Source organism: Lissotriton helveticus, chromosome 1_1, assembly GCF_964261635.1.
Source record: "Lissotriton helveticus chromosome 1_1, aLisHel1.1, whole genome shotgun sequence".
Taxonomy (NCBI): Eukaryota; Metazoa; Chordata; class Amphibia; order Caudata; family Salamandridae; genus Lissotriton; species Lissotriton helveticus.
In genome coordinates, this window is record NC_136057.1 from 1,899,272,225 (window position 1) to 1,899,297,960 (window position 25,736).

A 25,736-nucleotide genomic window follows, 5' to 3' on the forward strand; every position below is an offset into this window, starting at 1 on the left:
TTAAGAGCCCCCCTAGCACGAGCAGCAACAGGAAAACTTCATGGTTCACAGACGCCCTCAAAGAATCAAAGAAATCCCGCCGATCCCTCGAAAAAACCTGGCGCCACAAAGGAACTACAGAAAACATGACAGCACTCAAGATCGCCACCCGCGAACACCACCAGCTGATACGCACCACCAAAAGGACATCTTTCAAAGAGCGACTAGACAGCAGCACCCACAACAGCAAGGAACTCTTCAACATCGTCAAAGAGCTCTCCAACCCCAGCGCCAGCAACAACGACATCACACCGTCACAAGAACTCTGCAACTCCCTCGCCACGTTCTTCCACCGAAAGATCGCAGATATACACGACAGCTTCAGACCCCAGACTCCGCCTCCAGTCACCGAACCAGCGACCCCCACCACCACCCTCAGCACCTGGACCCCCACCAGCGCTGAAGACACCACCACCGTCATGAACTCCATCCACTCCGGCTCCCCCTCGGACCCATGCCCCATCACATCTTCAACAAAGCTGACACCATCATCGCACCCCATCTCCGGAACATCATAAACAGCTCGTTCGCGTCTGCCACCTTCCCGAGAGCTGGAGGCACGCAGAAATCAACGCTCTGCTGAAGAAACCCACAGCGGACCCCAAAGACCTCAAGAACTTCCGCCCCATCTCTCTTCTTCCCTTCCCGGCCAAAGTCATTGAGAAGACCGTCAATAAACAGCTGACTGCCTTCCTTGAGGCAAACAACTCGCTCGACCCATGCCAGTCTGGATTTCGAGCCAACCACAGCACCGAGACGGCCATCATCGCGGCCACCGACAACATCAGGACCCTGATGGACAACGGAGAAACGATCGCCCTCATCCTCCTGGATCTCTCGGCAGCCTTCGATACCGTATGCCATCGCACCCTAACAACCCTCTTCAACACTGGGATCCAAGGAAAGGCCCTGGACTGGATCACCTCGTTCCTCTCCGACAGAACCCAGAGAGTCCGCCTCCCTCCCTTCCGCTCAGAAGCCACCAAGATCATGTGCGGCGTACCCCAAGGCTCCTCACTCAGCCCAACCCTCTTCAACATCTACATGAGCCCCCTCGCCGCCATCGCACGCAAACACAACATCAACATCATCTCCTACGCCGACGACACCCAACTGATACTCTCCCTCACCAAAGACCCAGCCACCGCCAAAACCAACCTACAGGAAGGAATGAAAGATGTCACAGACTGGATGAAGCTCAGCCGCCTGAAGCTGAACACAGACAAAACGGAGGTCCTCATCCTCGGACAATCCCCGTCTGCCTGGGACGACTCCTGGTGGCCCTCAGCTCTGGGCTCCGCGCCGACACCCTCGGACCATGCACGCAACCTGGGATTCATCCTGGACTCCTCCCTCACAATGACCAATCAAGTCAACGCTGTCTCTGCATCATGCTTCAACACGCTGCGCATGCTCTGAAAGATCTTCCGGTGGATCCCCACCAAAACCAGAAAGACGGTCACCCAAGCCCTCGTCACCAGCCGACTGGACTACGGAAACGGCCTATATGCAGGAACCACCGCCAAACTTCAGAAACGACTACAACGCATACAGAACGCCTCCGAACAACTCATCCTCGATATCCCTCGCCACAGCCACATATCTGCCGACCTGAGAAACCTGCACTGGCTGCCCGTCAACAAGAGGATCACATTCAGGATCCTCACCCACGCACACAAAGCGCTCCACGACATGGGCCCCGAATACCTCAACACCGCCTCTCGTTCTATACTCCCACCCGCCAGCTCCGCTCCGACAGCCTCGCACTCGCCACCGTCCCACGAATCCGCAGAACCACTGCTGGAGGAAGATCGTTCGCCTACCTGGCAGCCAAAACATGGAACGCCCTCCCCGCACACCTACAAATGACCCAGGACCATCTCACCTTCAGGAAACACCTCAAGACCTGGCTTTTCGAGCAGTAGCAGCACCCCTCCCCCTTCAGCGCCTTGAGACCCTCACGGGTGAGTAGCGCGCTCTACAAATGTTCTGATTGATTGATTGACTGGTTTCCATGTGGAGTGGTGGAACTGCTACACGACCTGCTTAGAAAGAGAGGCAAAGACAAACAATGCCATAGAGGGATGGCACAACTCCTTCAGCCACACAATTGGAAAACCTCATCCTAATCTTTATCATTTTTTGGAAACTTTGAGGAAGGAGCAAAGTTTTCAAGAAATGAGAATGTCACAAGCATTAACAGGTAGTCTGAACCCACGCATCTCTAAAAGATCAAAGGAAATGTCAGAACGACTATTGGCTATTTTACAACAGTTTTCGTTGTGTGTGGCTTCAGACTACCTAGATAATGTTGCATACATCTCCACTACTAATTCACCCTACAGTATTACTTTCCTTTTTTGCCCTAAATTACATTTTCTAATTACAATTGGCATTTTTAAAAACAATTTTTTACTAAATTTAAAGTCGGGTCACCTTACCTTAGGAGTCTTCTTTTTTCATTCTTTTTCTTCTTTAATCCAAAGCAAAACCATGCTTGTTTTGTATTCCATTAGACAAAATCCATTCCCATAAAAATGCATTTCCAAAATAAGGTATTCCTTTTTGAAGATCGATTTACAAAACAAAATTCCCAAAAAAAGATTTATTCTCCAAATCGAAACAATCTCCAACTCCCAAAAATTCGAAATAGGTTCCTTCTTCATCCTGCTCTGGAAATCAGAACTCCCAAAAAATCGAAGATACGATCCATCTTCTTGCTGTACTGGAAATCAGTACTCCTTCAAAAAGCATTTCCAAATAAGAAAATCCATCCAAAAACAAATCTCAAAAAGCAATCCAAAAATGTGTTCCACGATTAAACAAAAACCCGAAAAAAATCGAACCATTGTCTCCTCTCGAATACCCATGTTTGTAAATCGATCTTCTTTTGCATCCGATGTATACCATTTTAAACAATATCACAATAATACATACATAAAGCATTGTTTAACTATTATTTAACTTTTTAAATACAAACATTGCTATAATGTTTAACAAACACTTGACCCGACGTGCACATACACTAACAATGTGATCGGCGACATGCTAAATCTAATATGAAACCTTTTATTTAACTATTCTAAAACTTCCTTTTCTTTCCTTAAATATCTATCTAAACATTGTTTTTCATAAAAAAATAAGTTTAAAAACTTCCCTACCTGAGCGCAGGTCTCCTTGATCTGCTCTATCCAGCAACGCTCCTCAATATGGCTGCCTACGCATTTTACGTTCACGCGTATACGTCATAAAAAGCTGCAAAAAAAGAAAAAGGACTATTATTTATTTTACTTTATTTATTAATACTGTATATTAAAAATATTTTATTTTAATATAAAACAATATTTAATAAATGTTTGTAATTGTCTGAAAATTAATGAAAATATTTTCATTTATTAAATAAATATTTTTATCAATAAACTTACATAAACTGTGTTGTGTACGTTTTTTTACAATATGTTATTTATATTTACAATGCTTAAATAAAGTTTTAAAAATGTATAAGATTATAAAATATTATTCTTACCTTCACCATACTCCCTTTTGTTTCTGTTCGAAGCCCCTTACACTCCAACAAGCTTCATATTTCATTGCCGCGGGATTCACATAGTGAGCTATGGAAATAAATGAAGTACATAACTTTACATTGAACTCAATGTTAAAGCGTGGGAACTTTTTTAAAAATTATTGTAAAATTTAAGACACACTATTTGTATTTTAAATATTTTACTAATTAAATTAATGTACTCTAATAATATAATATTATTTTATAAAAATATATTTGAGAAGTTTAAGTGTTGAATAATGTTCAAGTATAAATTACTAACCTAACTCCTGAATGGGTGTAATACTAAAGTAAGTTTGGGTTACTGGAGGGGTATAAATTACAATTCTTACTCCAGGGGGGTGTAATACTATTTTATGTGTGGGATAGTGGAGGGATATAAATTACTAATCAAACTCCAGGGGGGTGTAATTCTAGGGTATGTGTGAGATAGTTGAGGGGTATAAATTACTATTTTAACTCCAAGGGGGGTGTAAAACGAGGGTATGTTTTGGATAGTGGAGGGGTATAAATTACTATTTTAACTCCATTGGGGTGTAATACTAGGGTATGTTTTGGTTAGTGTAGGGGTATAAATTACTATTCTAACCCCAGGGGGGTGAAATACTAGGGTATGTTTTGGATAGTGGAGGGGTATAAATTACTATTCTAACTCCAGGGCGGTGTAATACTAGGGTATCTGTGGGATAGTGGATGGGTATAAATTAGTATTCTAACTCCAAGGAGATGTAATACTAGGATATCTGTGGGATAGCGGAGGGATATAAATTACTATTCTAACTCCAGGGAGGTGTAATTCTAGGGTATATGTGAGATAGTGGAGGGGTATAAATTACTATTCTAACTCCATAGGGGTGTAATACTAGAGTATTTGTGTGATATTTGAGGGGTAAAAATTACTATTTTAACTCCAGGGGTTGTAATACTAGGGTATGTTTTGGATAGTGGAGGGGTATAAATTACTATTCTAACTCCAGATGGATGTAATACTAGGGTATGTTTTGGATAGTGGAGGAGTATAAATTACTATTCTAACCCCAGGTGGATGTAATGGTTATGTGTAGTATATTGGAGGAGTTTAAATTACTATTCTTACTCTAGGGGGAGTGGAATACTAAGGTAAGTTTGGATTACTGGAGGGGTATAAATTACTATTCTAACTCCAGGGGTTGTAATATTAGAATATGTGTGGGAAAGTGGAGGGGTATAAATAACTATTCTAACTCCAAGGGGCTGTAATACTAGGGTATGTGTGGGACAGTGGAGGGATCTAAATTACTATTCTTACTCCTGGATGTGTGTGATACTAGAGTATGTTTGGGATAGTTGAAGGGTATAAATTAATATTGTTACTCAAGTGTAGGTTAATTCAAGGAAATTAAAAATACATACTCTAGTATTAACATTAATACTATGGTATTAAAAAAGACTTATTTAAAATAAAAAACTATTATATATATCTAAATTAATATAATTAACATCTATTAAAAATGTTATATCCATTCTTACACCATGGGGAATTAATACTAGAGTATTAAAAAAAATACTCGAGTATTAAAAGTAATATAATATTTTTAAAACAGTTTAATTTAAATTAATAAACTATTATTATATTTAATATTTAAACATGAAACTTATTTTCAAAATTTATTTAAAAAAAATATATTAAAAAAAATAAAAATTAAATAAAAAAAATAATAAACTTACCCATAAATGCGTTATAATGGCATGCGTTGTAATGACATATGCGTTGTAATGGCATGCGTTGTAATAGCATGCGTTGTGATGGATGTTTCGTTGTAAAAGTTGCGTTGTGATGGTAGTGCGTCCTAAAAGTTGTGTTGTAATGGATGTTTCCCGTAGCGTTGAGTGGAGAGTTCTCTATAATGTGATGTGCATTTGTAAAGCGCTCTATCACCCAGTAGGATATCCTGCCTGCCGTCCCTGCGCTGCCTGCTGTCCCTTTCTCAGTGCTGCCTGCTGGACCTGCCCCTGCGCTGCCTGCTGGACCTGCCCCTGCGCTGCCTGACGTCCCACCCTGCCTGCTGTCCCTGCTCTGCCTGCTGTCCCTGCTCTGCCTGCTGTCCCTGCTCTGCCTGCCGTCCCTGCTCTACCTGCTGTCCCTGCGCTGCCTGCTGTCCCTGCGCTGCCTGCTGACCCAGCCCCTGCGCTGCCTGATGTCCCTATCCCTGCGCTGCCTGCTGGCCCTGTCCCTGCGCTGCCTGCTGGCCCTGCGCTGCTTACTGGCCCTGTCCCTGCACTGCCTGATGGCCCTGTCCCTGCGCTGCCTGATTGCCCTGTCCCTGCGCTGCCTAATGGCCCTGCCCCTGTGTTGCCTGCTTATTAAAGTTTGAGCTATTGCTGTTGCATTATTTAGCAATGCCAATAGCTCAAGCTTTAATAATGAGACCTATTGCATTGCAAATGCTTGTTTAATTTGATGTTACGGTCCAAAAAATCTGCCAACTTACTGGTCTCCTTCTGGAAATTCCTTGTGTGGTAGGAGCAAGAGGTCCAGGCTTCCTAGGGGGAATTGCACCTTGGGACTTGCTGCAAGTGGCTCCAGGGATACCTACCACACCTCTCTCTGACATGTGGATGCCCCCTAAAGCCTGCTAAAGATCTGGGTCACTTTACAGGTGAGGTCTCCCTGGAAAAGCACTATAAAATACTGGAGCAAGGCTACTCAACAACTTCTTCACTCTGTAAGTCAATCTTATTCACACTTACTGCAGAAATTCAGCAAATTCATCTGGCTACTCAAAAGCCATCATCAAACATAACAATATCTGGGCCTGCCCAGAAATCATCTTTCTGCCTCCTTCTTTTGCCAATGATAACCAAGAGAGCTTCCACTGATAGGCCATATATCACTACCAAAGTTATAGACAACAGAACACCCAGCCTGAAAATAACTGACATGTAACAGCAACCATGCACACACCATAGTTCCCATTCCGGTGTCGAACTGTTAGTGCATTGTGCACATTAGTGCCTTTGTGCGAAAATGACAGTGGAACATTACAAATAAATGCTCTGAAAATGACAAAGGAAAATTACAAATGAACATCAAAGGAAATGTATACTATATGTAGCACAACCGGTGGGCCCCTCCTGGAGGACGAGAAGGGACATCTCTGGTATGAACAGCAATGCCACCCGCTCTCTCTTCTGGACAGTGGGCAGGATACCAAGAAAGGGTAAACTGGCCTATAATCAGGGATCAGTAAGTCTTTTTTTTGTTGTAAATATTTTTATTTTGTTTTATCAAGAATATAACATATTGAACATAGTATGAATACATGACACATAGAGATTGTATGTCAGTCACAGGCAGCCAATGTCCGTATTGCATGTCCGTTACAGGGCTACAGTTTGAAGGACACAAACATAAATCAAGTAAAATCCAGTATTGCACAGGACACAACTCAAAATTACACATTTCTTGCTCTGCACCAATCTGGTCATACAATACCTCAGTTAAGAGTCCCCTCTAAATCCCCCAGACAATGAACCCTCCCCCTCTATTTCTCCTTCCAACTTTAAGCCGTAATATTTCATCTATGGTGTCCATATCTTCTTAAATTTCCACGGACATCCCCAAGCCTTATATGTCACCTGCTTTGCCACCATGTATAAGTCTAAACATGCCCTCCATTCCTTAAGTGTGGGTATTTGTTGCGCTCCACAGTATTTCGCTATATACCGCTTGGCCACCACTAATCCCAGTTTAACTAGTATTAAATTTCGTCGTGGGATATCTACATCTGTGGAAATACCTAAAAGAAGAAACCTTGGCTCCATTTCTATCTGAACATTAAGTATATTATTGAGCTCATCCACAACTTTTCTCCAGTATACCTGGATAGCCGTACATTCCCACAAAGTGTGTATAAAAGTCCCATCCACCCCATGACATCTAAGGCATTTAGGACTGTCCGGTCTCCCTATTTTGTGAAGTCGGGCTCTATCAAAATATGTTCTGTGTAACACTTTTTACTGAATGAGGCGCAGCCGAAGTTTGATTGCCACTTCCCGTGGATGCATGAGAGCGGCCTCCCAATCTAGTTCTTCCAATGTTACGGTGGTCACCTCCCATTTGGTTCGAAGTGGACCAAGCTTGTCGGGCATATTATTGAGTAATGTTTTAAGAGTGTAGGATACAACTTTAGCCGGCATCTCTTCCTGCAAAAGGTGACCCTCTAATGGGGCATATTCTGGTAAAGCCTCCGTCTAGTCCCCTCTGCCATCCATGCATGTTTGAAACGAAAGTATGCATAAACCTGCATGTCATGAAGTTGATATCTGTCCTTGAGATTATCAAACGAGGCCAACACCCCCCTATCTAAGAGGTCCCCTATCTTGGAGATGCCAATTAGATCCCACTTTCTAAACATCTAAGCTGCCCTATCTCAGTCAATCTATTTCCTTCCCATAGTGGGGTCTCCCTGGTACATTTCTTGTCCCATTGCATTTGTTTCTCAGCATGTTTCCAAGCCTCCAGTGACCTCTGGGTTGCTTGAAGTAGCCGACCACTGCCCTTGCCACCATAGATGTATGATTTCTGAATTGCATTCTTTCTAGCCTGTATGTCGAATGATCCCCTGATATATGTATCAATTGATTTATTACAATAATGTGGGCTGCCCTGTAGTACGCCCTAATGTCCGGGAGAGCCAGACCACCATTGTATGAATTTCTCTACAAGGTTCTGAGTGCCACTGGTGGGCGGGCTCCATCCCACAAAAGCAAGCATACTTCACTATCTATTTGATTGAACACTGTGTCTGGGATCCTATAATAAGTATTTTGCAGCACATAGAGCAGCTGCGGAAGCGTAATAATTTTATACATGGCGGCCCTTCCCATAATGGTTAGGGGGAGTCTTCGCCACCTCTGAACGTCTACTTGAAAGTTGAGGACAACTCTTCTGATATTACGTGTTAGGCTCTCTGCTACATAAGTGGTAATAGAGAGGCCAAGATACATGAATCCCTCTGTTGACCAGTGTAAGCATTCCGGATATGCCTGTGGCTCCTCTTTCCCCCCAATCGGATACAATGTGGATTTACTCCAGTTGATTTTATATCCTGCATGTTTCACATATATTTAAAAATCTGCAGAATTTTGGGAAGAGTTACACTCGGATCAGTCATATACAATAGTATATCGTCTGCATATAAAGATATGCGTTCTTCTTCAAGCACCTTGGCATCATCCACGAATCCGCCCAGCCCAGTGGTAGCTCTAATAACACAGGCAAGTGGTTCTAGGATAAGTGCAAAGAGTAATGGGGAAAGGGGGCAACCCTGCCTAGTTCCCCGTTGTATTGGCCAAGAGTCAGATGTAGCCCCATTAACTTGAACTCTAGCCTCGGGCTTCACATAGAGCATCGCAATCCAGTCTCGGAAACTGGGCCCAAATCCAAATTTCTCTAGAACATATCCCATAAAGGGCCAGTGGATGGTGTCAAACCCCTTTTTGGCGTCTAGGGATCCATCCAGTTGGCCACCCTGCGTAAGTTGTAACGAGTGGCTCGTTTTGGTATTGATCATCGTGAACCAGTGACGTAATTACTTTTATTAGGCGTGTGGCAAGGATATTGGCTAGGATTTTAGTTTCATTGTTCAGTAAGGCTATAGGGTGGTAAGAGCCACAATCATCTGGGGGTCTCCCGGTCTTGTGAATTACCACCACAATCGCCGCTCTGAGATCAGCGGGGAGCAACCCTGCCTCTCTAGATTCCAGAAACATCTTGAGTAAATGTGGCGCCAGAAGAGTGTTATGTTTCTTGATTTACCCCAGTTTCTACTTATTAATAGCTTCTGTTACCTCTTCCAATGTAATGTCTATATCAAGAGCCTCTTTTTCCTCTAACGAGAGACGGGAAGTTCGATGCCTTCGAAATATTTGCATATTTGTTCATCGCTAACTTCTGTTTGGGCTGCATAGAGGGTAGCATAATATCGGGCAAAAGCCCCGGCTATATCTTGTGGCGTAGTGTACTCTCTATCTGATTCTCTAATGGACAAGGGATCAGTAAGTCTTGACGGGGTTTGGGACAAATGTCCACAAGTCAGAATGGTAGATAGCGTGGGCTCATATAAAGATTTTAGAGAAAGGAACAACCAAGGCATCGTAATGGGCACTAAAAGGGAGGGGGAAATGAAAGCAGTTGAACATCAAAAACACACTTTAAACAACAATGGAAACAGTATGCACTAGGATCAGCAGTTGACATACATGCACTTGGATCAGCAATTGATATGTGGAAGGGGGAAGCTAGCAGTAGTCAACTTATAAGATACTCTCTGTAGGAGTAGTCTCTTCTGGGCCACAAAATTGTCAGATTGGGATACATTTAATGTTAAAGAGCCAAGAGAAATGTGACTGGAGGAAAAATGTGCCTGGAATACAGTTGACCTTTGGGGTGCTCTTAAACTTGGTTATTGCAGTGACACACAAACAGGGTATAGCCTAATCAAGATATGGGCCCACGGTAGCCTACAATGTCTCTTGCTAGAGTTCCTCCAAGGTTTATTATGATCATTAACTGGAAAGGGTCCTTTCATTTCAGGTACATAGGAACTGATCTTCATTTTGTGAGTGGTGCATAACATTTAGAGTCAATAATACCTTGGCTGGGTGTAAGCCAGGATAGGAGAGAACGTATGACACAGAAGGTTCACTGCAGGAGCTTCCTTCAAAGCTGAACTATCAGTAAGATGTAATCTACCCCACTCTTCCTCTCTGAAAGACGACCTTGGCACAAAGTGGGGAGGTTGGCAGAGAAAGGTGCCATAGGGCTGTGTACAACACCCTTTTAGGTCAGTCTGGAGCAATGAGTATGGTTTGGGCTCGATCTTGGCAAATCTTACTCAGAATCTGAGGAATCAAGAGCATGGAAGAAAATGCATAGAGAAGAGGAAACTAACACTTCAACTGAAAACTGTCAGCCCTGATATTCAGTGAGCCATCCAAGAGGTTGGCAACCACCCAGAGCCCCTGTTAATGGACCAACGATCAGAGCCTCAGTGCTTCCCAATAGAGAAGATGAGGCCCCCTATTTGTTTGTGTACGAGAAGGATGTGCAAGAAGAAGGAAGGATCTGTACCCTAGGATGGGCTGACTGCCTGCAAAGGGATAGGAGTATGGCTTGGGAGCCAGGCAGATCTCTCGTAATCAATGCTCTTTTGGAGACCAGAGTGTTCTGACAGCGTTACCCCAGATATGCGCCTCACCTAGTAGAGGACTACCCTCTTCCAGCAGTGACTACCATGACCACTGCTGGAAGGGGGCAAAAATACCTTCCTTGGGAGAAGTTGCTCTCTGCCCTGACACCAGTTCAGTTCTGCCTCAGCATCCCTGGAGACCACTATGGAATCTGCCAGTTCTCCCTGGTGTTGGAACCACTGCCTGCATAGGCACCACAGTAGAGTCCTCATGTGCCAGCATGCAAAAGTAACCGGGAGGATGAAGGAATTCACAGCAAGCAGTCTCAGGATCATCAAGGCTGGGATCTGAGCTCATTCTCAAAACATCAGGTTCATACCGCCAATATCTTGAATCCTCTGTGCAGGTGAGACGCTCTTATAAACAGGAGATGCTGGGATGGGTCTAGGTGTGATTTGGGCATACTGATGGAAAAACAGCTTTGAGGAGTCAACCATCCAGGTAAGGGAACAGAGCAATTACTGATCTCCTCAAAAGAGCTGCAGCCACTAAGTACCATCACGTTGTGAAGACTCAGGATGTAGATATCACCTCAAAATAAAGAACTGCAAATTGGTAGTGTGTGAAACCCACCATAAAATGCAGATACTTCCTGTGAGATCTCAAAATTGTAGTTATTTTTAGATTCCCTGTCTGGTAAGTGAGCGGGAAAAGCATCAGGAGTAAGTTGTGATGTGGATAACGACTGAACCAACAGACTTTCTGGTAAGGGATGTACAGACAGAAAGGAAGAATTTCCCAGAGCTGGCCTATACGGACGTGCAGCTGTCCTAGGAACAACAGGGCAAATGTGTGATTAGGACCATAGGTACTTTCCTTGATGGTGTCTTCATTAGATGATAAAAGAAGCTCACCTCTAGCTGGTGTTGACTGCAACAGGTCTGTAGGAATATTAGATTTATATTGCTGTGTCTGAAGAACGAGCTCCAATAAGTCGGCAGCATTCTTTAGCGCTGAATGAATGAAAAGGAGCCATTATAAGTAGGAGCTTATTGACGGGTTGGGTCAGAATCTATTTCAGTGGGAGGTGATGGTGGAGTGGCGAGGACAGAGTACCAGTCCACTTGCCTCTTGGAGAGAGGTCTGAAACAGAGCCAGTGTCATCACCATCCCCTTCATATTCTGGAGATAGCTGATCTGAGTCTGATTCTAAAAGACAGCTATTAGCCTCCTAGTATTGTCCTTCATCTAGAAGACATTAAAATCGCCTCTTATAGAATTTTTAACAGTCTGCACCAGAACATCAGAGGCTGCCAGGGCTCTAGAACCGACAACAGAGATGGCACCAGGGTCGAAATCGATAGAGGGACTGAGATCGCTGTGGTAGAGGCATTGGAGTCGGGCTGAGACAAAAGAGTTGCAGTCAATAGTTATGTCGATATTGTAGCGACATCAAGCTTGGGGGGACAAGGGGTCTGCAGTGGGAGCGATTGAAGATGCTGCCCAGTGGATTCCTTATAGCACTAGAGGGACAGATGGAGCCAGAGCACAAGTGTCAATTGGAGAGCCATGGTCCCATGGAGGCTAGGGGAGTGCCAGAGGGGACTTTCACTCTCTTAAAAGGATCCATCAGGGCTTGCGGGAAGGGGATGGATGTGGAACCCGAGTTTGGAACTCCGGCTATGACGGTGCTAGTACAAACATGGACAATGGAGGCAGAGTAGACAGAAGTTGGGGGAGGATGTGGTGTAATCGACAGAGCTGCCGACCTTGGTATCCAGGTTCGACTTTCAGCATCAGCTCAACATCCTGTGATTCTGTGCAAATAACAATCTCCCCGTACGTACCAAAAATGACTGTGTGATTGTGCAATGTAACTGGTGCTCATGTAAAGGGCACCAATACTTTCGGGTCGAGTCTGCGATATATAAAAAATTCGGTTCACACGTGGTGAACTGAAGCTCTGAACTACATTGAAATGTGCATTATAAAAACAAGGTTAGGGCACCTCTGATATTTTCAGGGCTTGATGCTCAATGTCGATGTGGAAAAGCGCCCCTAAAGGCACCGGAGAGGTATTTCAAAAGTTGAAATATTAAACAAGCATTTGCAATGCAATAGGTCTTGCATTTGCGAGAGTTTAAGCTATTGGCATTGTAAATGACAATTTTATTTGTTATTTCTATTTTACAGAGTTTTAGATAGCGCAAACTTGACCCGAATCGGGTATCAGAGCGCTTTACATAGCACCAGTTGCATTACATGAGGGCACATTCATTTTTAGGTTTTTTGTTAGGCACGGGGAGATAAAAGTGATTTGCCCAGAATCACAGCGTCATTGCCAAGTCTTGAACCCAGTTCCCCAGATTCAAATTCAACTGCCCTAGCAGTTAGGCCAACTACTCTCCCCTAAAACAATGCCTTTTATGGATCTGTTTTGATAACTAACACATAAATAAAAGGCAAATAACTAATCCTAGGGTTAACCTCATTTATAAATTCCCTTTTTTGATGGATAATGTAGGGATTGTGTATTCTAGCACACAAAACTCAGGTGATTCTCATTATGTTATGTAGACAGAGCTCTTTAAACACGGGTCAGGTGAATACCAGGTTGAAAATATGTTATGCAATAGTTTATGGTTAATGTGATGTTGTATACTCGCTTTTTAATGCGAAAACTTTTATTTTACATGTACGTCTCTGGATATATTTTCCTAATTTAATTGAGTTACGTAGCAATGATAACAATGAAATGATTGAGATACGATTGTATAAATCTGCCTTTATAGATGTTTGTATGCTTGTTTAGAATGAAACCCTCCTTTGCATTTTCTATATTTGCTGTATACTCAGACCCTAGCATGCAAGGGGTATTGGATTGCCCTTTATTTTTCTTACCATAGTGGAGACAGAAGAAAATAAAACAAACTGCCCAGGATAACACAATGTGATTAAACAGGAAAGCCAGAATTGAAATTATGTTACCATGGTTTCATGATTAATAATTTACCCACCAGACCACATCCTGTCTGCACTGGCCATCCCTTTGCCACTGTCATTACTTAGGCCCTGGGTGCCTCCAACATATAAAGTAGGAGCAAAGGCTGATAGTCAATACCAGACCTATTGGCTTTGCAAATGCGTCACGTTTGTAATTAATTTATATTTTGGTATCCTGCACAGCTGTGCTGCATAATTTACTAAACATTAAGCTATACTTTGGTCTTCTGCGACAACCACGGTCAGCTAAAAGCACAAATATTTTGGGGTGTTGTAAAGTACACGTCGCCATGGTAGGCCATGGCATTTAAGGGAACCAACTGTGCACAGATGTGTTTCTGTTGAAAAAGCACATCCTGTCTTCACTCGCAGTTAGTTAGCCAATGGCTGAAGTGAGCTCATCCTATACCCCTAGCTGTAAAAAACGGGGCTGAAGAAAAAACGTGAATAAGAGAACAAACCAATGAATGAATTGTCATGGCTAAAGTCAAATTTAAAAATAGAATCCCAACACAGGTAGGCACACAATCATCTGGAGTCGATAGTAGGCAATGACCTTCAAGTTATCAAAGCTCTGGTTGGCTTGCAGCACGCGTTCTGCGGGATACACGCAACTTCCTGGAGTTGTGTCTTCACTTAACGTTGGTGGCTGCTGAATGCCTCACACGACGCCAATTCGTAGACGAGTGCTCCTCGGGCGGCTGAACACAGCAAATGGCCGCTGCTCTTTTAACGCCATGTGCTGGGCATGAATGTAGCTGCTGGAACATAAAAGACCAAATCGCTGTTGAGATTTGGTAAACCCTAAAAAGGTATACTGGTCAAAAGCATTGAAACCCTTTCATGAAGCTTTTGCATTTGACTCGTGTGGGACATCTAGTAACGACTAGAGGAACTGCAGCTTGATGTAAGAATAATTTCAAAGACTTTGCATTTGACCCGTGAGGGACATCTAGTAACAACTAGTTGAACTGCAGCTCTTTGTAGAATTATTTTGATATTGGGTACTATAATATTCACTGCCCACTGCTAATCTCGTCCCATAATGCTTTGCGGGGCCTTTGGTTGGGATTGTTTTTTTGCCAATAACTGTGCTTGGGGTGGTCCTAAGAGGATGGGACCACCACCAAACTTCAACAAGATGTGCTTTTTGTTTATGCTCTTTGTGTTCAAGGCATCTGCTTGGTCCTCCGCCTAGGTTAGGGGGGACCCCAAAATCATCTCCTCTCTCATTGCCTAATATTTTAATTCAAAAAGTTCACTTTTGTGGATTGGTATTATGCTTTTTAGCATGTAAAATTGCTTTATCAAAGCATCTGAAGATGTTGTTGATTTAGCTGCTGCGCTACGTGATTAAGCACAGTTTTTGGACTGTGCTACGTGCAATTTGTGGAGTGCGAATTAGTACAAACTATGTATGCTCCGTTAGTGCAGCGTAGTACTACGCCCAGGGTTACTGTGCACCTCGGGTTAATGGAGCCTCGGCTCGTATTATCACTAACGAAGCTGTCATTATGGCCATCTTGGCACAATAATTAAATAAATAAACAATCGCGGCAGAAGCAGACCGTGCTGTAAATAAAAACAAAAGGGTGCTTACAGACTAATGGTGACTGTGGGTGTAACGTCACAAGCTAACAATCCAGTCCGATGGGCCGTCGCAGAAGGAGACAGGGGGGTAACAAAAAAGCCTTCCTTTCAATCAGAGGCCAGCGTTTAACATAAATGATGAAGCCAGCCAATCAAAATGATGGGCGTGGCTACATGTCCACTACTAAAATGTTCTCGATCACAATAAGCCTCTCAGAGCGAGGAGCGCATGCACGCTCCAGCGCTAGGTTAGACCTAAAAATGAGGACTGTGCTGGTAAAAGTATATTTCAAAAGTATTAATCCTTGGTGGAAGAGCACGGCAAGACTTGGATGATCTGGCCCAGACTGTAATACTGTGAAAGCACTGAAAGGATTAGACCTAGAGAACATTTTGGAACAACCCTCAATGTTGGATGAAGAAGGAACCTCACAGTCATTGACCAACAAGTAATGAAGTGACCAATGTTCAGGGAGCCTTTCCTTATTTTTGAGAAGGACGTACAGATCACAAAGAAAAAAAACACCTATATGTGAGGGAATTCTAGGACTATGAAGTCACTTTTATGACGAAAAGCCACTGTGAAAAAAATGACAGTGAAGGCAAGTTGTTGTGCTAAATTGTATTGTATAAGGTATAAACGGATACTGGTATTAATTACTGAATACTTTCCTAACAGAGAGGGGGGCTTTTGGATGGATCGAAGTTAAGGGTAGTTTAAGGATAAATTTAAGGTTGCAGTTAAAGTTAGTGTAGATTAAGGTTGAGGAAAGGGCTTACAGTTAGATTTAAGGTTCGTATGGATAAGAGAGTTTAAATTTGCCAGTTTTCCAAAAAGAAATTCATTTTAGGGATATTGCAAGTCATCCTATGTTCAGTGGAATTTCTGTTTTTGGCATTCATACTGGGTTCTTCACAAAACCACTCTTCACTCCAGTACAGATCTGTTAGGTGAGGGTTACAAAAACAAGAGCACTCAGAGGAAATTTCTACTGGCGTGTCTGCTTCAGAGATACAAATCCATAATGAGTTTGGAGCATGTATATCAAAAATGGGATACCAGGCAAAGAAACCTGTTAAGTGACCAACAAGAAAGTGAACCGTACTGTTTATATTTAGGACGCACTTCTCAGTAGAGTACAGAGAGTGTAAGTCTGCATCAGAATACTCTGTGGTTAGCATAAGTACCACTTAATAACACTTTTACACAGCAAAAGAAGAGGATATAAACGATGTGTATGATAGCACTTTGTGAAACGAAATACAATGGCTCACACAAAATGTGCTCATACATGTGAGAGCGCAGATAAAATTCCGTGGGCTGCACAAAAATTTAGAGTTTCCAGCAGCAGATGAAAGGGCTAAGGGAAGGGGAGCCACTGGGTGTCAAAGGGGCCCAGGCACTAGCTGTCACACAGAACCTACATAAACTTTCTGAGCATACCTGCCTGCAATAAGAGTACCCCTGTTTCTGAAGAAAGGGGTGGTGGCAATACCTGTAGTAGTATTTTTCTTATTACTTGACTTTGAGGTATCTCAGTTTGGCAGGAACTGGCAAAGGAAGCCTAAATCAATCCAAATGTGAAAGGGGTGCAAATGATTTAGCCCCTAAATGTAACTGATTTCCAATACACAAAAAAACATATTCTGGCTTGAAGTTATAGTGACATTGTTTTAGGACAGACATACACAGGAACATTCAGAATGAGTGAAAACTCAAGTGTGCTTAGTGAAGGCACTGAAAACAGAACCCTTTGTAGTTTATTAGCACGTACTTTGCAATAAATTAGAATTATATTACACATTTTCAGCCATTGACAATGCATTAGATACACAGGGCAAGCTGAATATGAAGGAAAACATGAAAGCTCCCCTTTAAAAACTATACACTACTATACACCTATTCCGCACACAAACACACACATATATACACAGATGTATGTGTGTCTGTGTGTATTGAAAGGGTCCTGATGGTTTAATACAGAATAGTACAGTTTAAAAAATATGCAAGGTGTTTCCATTACAAAATAGTGACATTTTAACAAACGGGAGACAAATCAGCAAACGCTATTTTGCTCTGTAATCAGCTCCGATCGCCAAGAACACATATATGACATTTCTTTGTCAGACATGTACTAAAATTATTGAGCACACAACTGCCTCTGAAAGGACTGAATTTTCCACGTTGTCGGCTGTCAGAATAGGCGAGGTTCAAAGGAGCCACAGCTGGTATAAAACGGCCTTGCGAGGTAAAGTTTGTTTAGCAAGTTAATACTGGCATGTCTGTCCCCTCCCACCAGGCAAAAAAGCACTAGTGGGCAGAAGCGTAGCTTTTGTGGCATTCATTTTTAACCAAATAAAAACATCAGCCACTATACTGTCTTGCGCTTCTTTTGTAGGACAAAGTGCAGGTCTTTTGGGGGTCTGTGTGGACAGGGAGAACCGGAGTGCCATCGCCTTTGATGCTTCCAGGTGGAAAGAGACACTGTGAGTACGATTAACCACCGACCACGTTTTCCGGCCGAGGATTCGCATCACATCCAGCCCCTGCCTTTAGCTTCCGAACAAATCGATTCGTTGACAGACTTCATCGTCTGCTCCAAGACACCAAGCTGGTAGCATCCAATCGTTAGCTTTTGTCTAGGAAAGAAGAAAACAAAGAAGAGTTGCGATTATAACTCACTCAAATAAAATATAAATGTGCTCAACCCTACAATCTTCAAACTATATGGGAGAAATATATTGCCAAATGCTTAACACATATCTCACTTCCTCTGCCCCTTCAGACTACATTGTTCAGCAGTTATCACTGCTACCAGGCACTTAGGGGAATAGCATTTTAAATATAAACATGTATACACCCAGCTAAAAGCCACATTTTTCTCTTTACCATGGGTTGATATGTCAAGGCACTTGTATTAATCAGCAAATCCTAGTAGTTATGTACAGTAGGGTGTTATCCCTTCTATAAAAATCAAGAAGTGTATGGAAATCTGCAATATTGACTCGTTGTTGGAAAACCCTTGGCCATACTTATTTAGCCTAGGGGAAACAAGTACAAATCCTTAAAAAAGCAAATGTGATTATGCAAATTTTATTTAGAAGTAACACCCCCTTAACTTTATGATGGACATTTGAAGCGCTTGCATCGGACTTAGGGGGCACATCTAGAGACTAATTGAGGTAGTGCAGCTTGGTGAAGACTTAAAGCAGTCAGATCTGACTAGAGAGGGACACTATGTAACCACCTTAAGTACTGCAGCATTATGAAAGACTTTTCAGGCTTGTACATCTGAGTCGAGAGGGCATCTAATCAGGGGTGGCTCCTCCACATTGGCGAGCCAGCAGGTGAAAAATAAAATGATTACCTAAATAATGTTATTTTTCATTTGCCGGCTCTGAGCCAGCGCATTCAGGGAAGGGCGGGCTGAGGCATGGGAGAAGTGCACAATTAAGTTTCTCCAGCTCTGCTGCATTGAAAAGCCGGGCTGGAGAAACACCAGAGACTCCCTGATCTGAGCGGAGCATCTTTTCAGCCTGCTCAGACCAATCCTCGCGCTGCTCTCATACCATGAGAGCATCGTGGGGATTGCACAGGGAGTCTGTCCCAGTATATGCTGGGAGCCTGGGACCAGGAAAAAATCACAGAGTTGCGAAGCGGGAGGTGGGCGCACCTCAAGGTAAGTGTTTTTTACAATTATTAACCACCCCTGCGCGCTCCCCCACCCTTGCCTCCCCCTACACCCACTCACCACCTCCTCATTGGGTCTGGCGCCACTGCATCTAACAACAACTTAAGGTATTGCAGGTTTTGAATATCTTGCCCAACTCCAAAAAAACTCATAGTAAAAATACAGGCATATATAAGAATATAAAGCCTTTTTGAAATGTCTATCTCCTGGTTTGCTCAATTGACATTGACATGTTGCTTCTTCCTACCTCAACACACAGCATAAGGCAACGGATCAGCACAATCCAGTCACAGACCGCCTTTATATAAGCAACTGCACTTTTGTGGTCCACATGTGTACTGCCAGTCAAAAACTGTTTGCTATAAATATGGTGTAAGAAAAGTGCATTTATCAGTGACTGTTAGTACCTCTCTACACTAGGTAATCACAAGTCGTCCACAGTAATCAAGATTTTGTTTTTAAAGTTGCAATATTGACCCATCATCGTAAAACTCATAGTAAGCATAAGTGTATGGGTAAATATGTTGAAGCCACACCCCTGCAACTTTGCGAAGGACATTTGAAGCAGTTCGATCTGACTTGTGAGATAAAACTTGTAACGACTTAAGGTACTGCAGCTTTGTGAAGGCTTCAATCAGTTGGATCAGTATTGACACACAAGTTACTTACCTTCGGTAACAATATATCAGTAAGAAACATTAGTAGTGATAGATTCTTTACCATAGAATTACCCCCCAGGCATCAGACTGGATCCGGAAAGTTTTTGCGTCAGCAGTACCTCTGCGCGTCAGTAGGCGGCGTCATGGGGCTCCCGTGTGCGTCGTTGATGCCGGGATGACGTCATCGGAGCTACTTAGATGCGCCCACGCACGCTGACGTCAGTTCTGTACACAACTTTCCTCGCCAGGAACGCAGAGCCATGCAAGAAACTGACCACTGGTGCCATGAAACTAGGGCCTGAAAGGGATGACCTTAACCCCAGAAATCATTTCGCAGAACGGCAGGATGGTTGGGGTGGGAAGGAATCTATCACTACTAATGTTTCTTACAGATATATCATTACCGAAGATAAGTAACTTGTGCATCTGAAAGAAACACGTAGTGATAGATTCCTTACCTTAGAATAGATACTCCAGCAATACCAACCCCGGTGGTGGGTCTGCAAACCAAAATCACACTAGAAAGTCCTGGAGAACAGAACGGTCAAAAAAGCCGTCCCTGGACTTGGCTGTCAAGGCAGTAGTGCTTGGTAAATGTGTGCAGCGAGGCCCACGTAGCTGCCTGACAGATGTCATGCAAGGGAACGCCGCGTCCCAAGGCAGTAGTGGCTGCCGTCGCCCTGGTAGAATGGGCACGCAGCCCCACCGGAGGCTCCTTTTAACTAAGGAGTAAACAAGCTTTTATGCACAGAGCGACCCACCAAGAGATGGTCCGCTTGTGCACAGACCGACCTTTCTTGGTACCCTCGTAGCCAACAAAGAGTTGGTCATCCACTCAAAATTGTTGTGTGTGGTCCAGATAGAAAGAGAGGGCACGTTTTGGGTCCAGACGGTGGAGCCTCTCTTCCTCTTTTGAGGGATGCGGAGGCGGAAAGAAGGTGGGCAAAGTGATGGTCTGCCCGATGTGAAAGGCTGAGACAACCTTAGGCAGAAAAGAAGGACGAGTCCTCAGAACAACCTTGTCCGGATGGACAGAGAGAAAAGGAGGCTTAAGGGAGAGAGCCTGGAGCTCACTCAACCTTCTGGCAGAGGTGATGGCAACCAGGAAGGCAGTCTTTAGAGTGAGGAGACAAAGAGGACAATTATGAAGTGGCTCAAAGGGAGCACACATCAAAAAAGTAAGAACAAGGTTCAAGTCCCACTGAGGCAACACGAAAGGTACAGGAGGAAACATGTGCGTGATGCCTTTCAAGAACCTATTTACAACTGGGGACTTGAAAAGGGAAGGTTGATCTGGAAGCCTGAGAACGGCGGAAACAGCTGAAAAATAGCCTTTGATAGTGCCCAGAGCAGGAATTCAGGTATAATAGTCCTAGGACTTCTCAAATCAGACAGTTTATCAACTGTAATAGCACTGGAGTGATATATGCATTGATTTGTGCATGTAAAAAAGTTTACATTGGGGGCACGAAGAGAGCTCTTAAGATTCGCATGCAAGAACACAGAAGGGCCATTTTAAATGAAGACCACAAATCACCCATATTTGTACATATAAAAAGATTCCATGAAGGATCAAAAGAATTTAAGTTCCATGGTCTCCAAAAAATAGAACCGAATGTGAGAGGTGGAGACTGGGAACTGTACATTAGGAAGGAAGAAGCACGATGGATTAGTCATTGTAGAACGGTGAAAGAGGGTCTCAATAGTGATTCAGAAATGCACCACTTCTTGTAACATGTGTATTCGGTATCTGTAGCAGGATTCATAGTGGCGATATCCCTCTGACTATGATGAGTATTTTGTTTAGTTATTCTTCAAGTTGTAGATAGGTTTTCACCCTAACCAATTATTTATCTTGTTTATCTTTCCCCCGGTCACTTGTAACTATGAATATAAGAGGATACAATTGCGGTGGTCTCTAAATATAGTTTGATTTACCCATATCGAACTATACTCATTACTTCGAATAGAACACCGGCCGTTGGGATCTAAGTCATGAGTAGTGTTAAGTTAAAATTTACTGAACAGACAATCTGTGCGTTACCAATAAACGTGACGTTTTATTGGTTCAGTTCAGTTAGCTTTTATTTCGACAATTAAAAATCATCATAAAAATACATAATATTAATACATTTTAACAATACATTTACCTTTAAAATATCATTAAACTACATTACTGAACTTTACAATAATATTAAAAAAAAAACAATTGGATAAAATTGAGCACCAGCGGAGGGAGATATAGATCAAAAAATATAGATGGACATGAGTTCAAATTCACAGCTAGATCAGTTTCTTGTGTTTCTCAGTCTAACCGCTACTTTTAAAAAGCTTGAGATGGCACACAAGGTATACGTATCATTTGCTTTCTGTAGGAATAGCAGGGCAGCTTTTGCATGCCGTAATTTCTGTTTTCTCAGGATGTGAACCAAGAATCGGCGCCTAGGCAATTGATAAAACTAACATAAAAGTACAAAATGAAGGGTGTCCTGCGGAGACCTATTGTTGCAGCCGCAGGCACCCTTCTGCTGAATCATAGTGGTAAAACCAGAAGGATAGGCTAAAATGTGAGGTAAAAGATTGAGCCTGAAACGACACATTAAAAATCTCGCATGTTGATTATGCATCAAGAACAGATAAGGTTCCATCCCCACCCCATTGGCTACTAGACCATATGCCATTACTGTCGTCTTGGCCTTTGCCGCATTAGCTCTGATTGTATCAAACTTATCTAGGAGCAATTTCTTTATAGTCAGTTTACAATTAATCGTAATTTGCGACAAGTCAAAGAACAAATGTGGATGGTCAATATTTATCAAAGTATTTTTAACGTATCTTAACCAGGGGATTTGCATCGCATTGTCCCTTTGCAGACAGTCTTTGGTGATTTCCCTTGTTAATTCGGCCTCTGGGTTAGTCCATGTTCTGATCCAGGCCATGATTGGTCTAATCTTCACTTGATCCGAAATATAATGGATCCCTAGTTCTGTATGGGCGATTTCAGAGGGAGTAGAAGGTGGGGTCTTAAGAATTCTGCGAAGAAACTTATCTTCTTCGGTTTGGAGTTTTTTCGCGTCCCTGAATCCCCACACCTCTGCACCATATAGTGCCTTTGGCATTGTAACTGATCTGTACAGGGTCATTATTTGTTCAGGGCTCCAACGACCCAGTCTATGCGCAAAGCTTAGGATAGCCCTATTTGAAGACACCAATTTCGAGCAATGTTCCTCCACTAGTGGTTTGAAATGCATATCGCCATCCAGCAAGAGGCCCAGGTAGGGAAAAGTATTAGCTATTTCCAACGTGTGTGTACCAATTTTAAACACAGGCTTCTTAGCTGGTTTCTTGCCGGCCACCATAACAAATTATTTTTTTAAGTTTACAGACAAATCCAAGTCCGCCATAAACTTCACGAACCCGTTCACCAGATGTTGTAGGCTATTCGGTGTGCGGGCCAAGAGGACCGCGTCGTCCGCATATAACAGTACTGGTATCTGACGCGGTCCTACTCTCGGGCAGTCCAGGGCAAGGGCAGTAAGGTTGCTTTCCAGGTCATTGATATATAATGAAAAAAGAAAAGGGGCAAGGATGCATCCTTGCCTTACGCCTTTTGAACAGGGGAATGGGTCAGTTCGTCCACCCTCGGTGCTGTATCGCACCCTAGCCGAAGTGTTCCAATGGAGCTCTTTTAAGATATTTATGAGCTCCACCTCCATTCCCATATTGTACATCATAGCCCATAGTTTATTTCTGTTGACATTGTCAAAAGCCGCAGCCAAGTCCATAAACCCCATGTAAATCGTACCACTACTAGCTTTAGTGTATTTGGCCGTTAACAGATACAGGTTCAAACACTGATCACTAGTAGATCTGCCCATTCTGAACCCGTATTGTGTATCCGCTATGGTATGATGTTCCTCCGTCCAGTCCATTAGTCGATTTAAAATCACCCGCTCTAATATTTTCGCAGAGACATCAATTAAAGAAATCGGTCTATAACATTTAGGATCTTCTCTGGTCCCTTTCTTAAAGATGGGTACAATCAGTGCGGTGGACCAAGAACGTGGTAGGCCTGATCTAATGGATGCATTAAGGACCATTGTTAAAATTGGTGCCCAGAAATCTATATTGCTTCTGTAAAGGTATGGGGGTGTACCATCAGGTCCTGGTGCTTTATTGGGGGTAAGACCTTGGATCGCCGTTTTTAGCTCTTCCACTTTGAAAGTTACTTCTGCACTCCTGTCGCCCTCCCATTCTCCCTCCTGGATATCTGTGTTAGTGTTATTGTACAGGCCCTCAAAGTGCGTAACCCAATCGTCTGGGAGGATTGTAGATATGATGGCTGGTGCTGTATTGTCCTGGAAACAAGGTCTATTCACAATTCTCCAGAATTCCGAGTAATCCCTCTTTTCACCTGCCTCTCTTAAATCTGCCCAGACTTGTGCCTGCAGTGCTAATTTCCTTTCCCTAACACAAGATTTGTAAATTTGCCTACAGTTGGCTACTAGTACAGTGTTCCTTGGTTTGCATTTGAGGGCTTTTTTTAAATTCCTCAATGCTTTAGAACAGGTGGTGTCAAACCAACGTGGGTGATTCATTTTTGGTTTGGCAGAATCTTTTAGTTCCAGTAGTTTATCTGCTAATTTTGTTAGGGCTTCGAATGCTGCTACTACCTCTGTACCTTCTATTTGGGGGTTCAGGCATTCTTCTACATATTTCCCCTCTTTTTGGATTAAGGCTTTGTAGAATTCTTGTGGGTTTATTTTTATCCATTTAAGTCGCCTCCCCTGGTCTACCGGCTGCAGCCTACCCCCCCTATTTTTGATCTTTCTCCTGTGACTCATATACCTTAATTCTAACACTAGGGGGTTGTGGTCGCTAAAGGGGCTCCACTTTGTTATTACCTTTGTTATACGGGGTGTCGCAAAAGCTGATATAAATATATAATCAATTGTTGATGCACACCCTCTGTCCTTAAATGTAGGGACAAGCGTGCCCCCCTTCTCCTGTACTGCCATATCCATAGTGTGGACTAATGAATAAGTATCTAGTATTGTCGATAGTCTTGTCCCATCCTGGGAGTGCTCAAAATGCGGCCCCTTTTGTAGTGGGCACGCATCCCAATCTGGTAGTGAAGTGGGAAGGTTTGGACAAAGGTGAGAGTTAAAATCACCCATCAGTAGTATTTTTGGGCTCCCCCCCTCTTTTCTCCGGTCAACCGCTTCACTCAATCTATTATTTAGCTCTGCTACAGCAGCATTCTCCCCTTGTGAGGACCCTGGATTATAGATGTTAAAAAGTTCTACTTTCTGTCCTCTAGTTTGAAGTATTACTAGCTGAAGGGTATGCGACGTCCATAATGGCACTGACCATTTCCCTTCTATGGTTAGGTCAACGTAGATAGATAAACCTCCTTTCGCTCTACCTGCTCTACTTTCCTGTGCTGGGACAGCAAAGCACTTACAGCCCTCTAGCTGATACAATGCCGGGTTCAGTGCCCATGTTTCCTGAAAGGCAAGTATGTGATAGCCTCCAAGTTCCTTCCTCCAATCTGGGTTTTCAAATTTAGCGGCTAGCCCTGCTACGTTCCAGGATATAATATTTATCTTTCCCTCCCTTTCTTCTTCTTCCGGGGGATCCTGAGGCAGTGGCCTAACCTCCATCACTTGACTATTCCTTTCCCTATTATTTCCACTATCCATTGGTGGAGAGCAATATGTCTCAATAGGTAGGGAGCAATCTACCTCAATGGATGGGGAGCAATCTTTCTCCATATATTTAGAAGGATCTATAGCTTGCATTCCTTACTTTGCTCCTTCGCTGCCAGCTCCTTGGTCAGGGCCCTGCTCATCTTGACCTGTTCAGTCCTGGGTGGTAGTGCTAGTCATTCATTATTATCTAGAGTCTGAAGAGGGCTAAATCTGTTGGTCCACTGAGGGGGTAGCTGGTATGGGTAATACTGGGACGTAAAATCATTATGCCTAACCCAATGATCATCCACAATTCTTCCTCTAG

General features: G+C 43.1%; 1 protein-coding gene across 7 annotated transcripts in view; it reads right to left on the reverse strand.

The window, feature by feature from the left end:
* Nucleotides 1-17,093: 17,093 nt before the first annotated feature.
* SWT1 (SWT1 RNA endoribonuclease homolog) overlaps nucleotides 17,094-25,736 on the reverse strand; it is a 1,000,634-nt gene continuing 991,991 nt past the window's right edge. For 4 of the 7 annotated variants that reach the window (XM_078642814.1, XM_078642805.1, XM_078642796.1 and 1 more), the window contains one exon: nucleotides 17,759-18,010. In XM_078642814.1, coding sequence (XP_078498940.1) covers nucleotides 17,905-18,010 — 106 coding nt within the window. In that variant the 3' untranslated portion in view covers nucleotides 17,759-17,904. Of the gene's footprint in view, nucleotides 18,011-25,736 lie in introns of all 7 variants that reach the window. The other 3 variants (XM_078642786.1, XM_078642831.1, XM_078642776.1) reach the window with 1 other exon arrangement.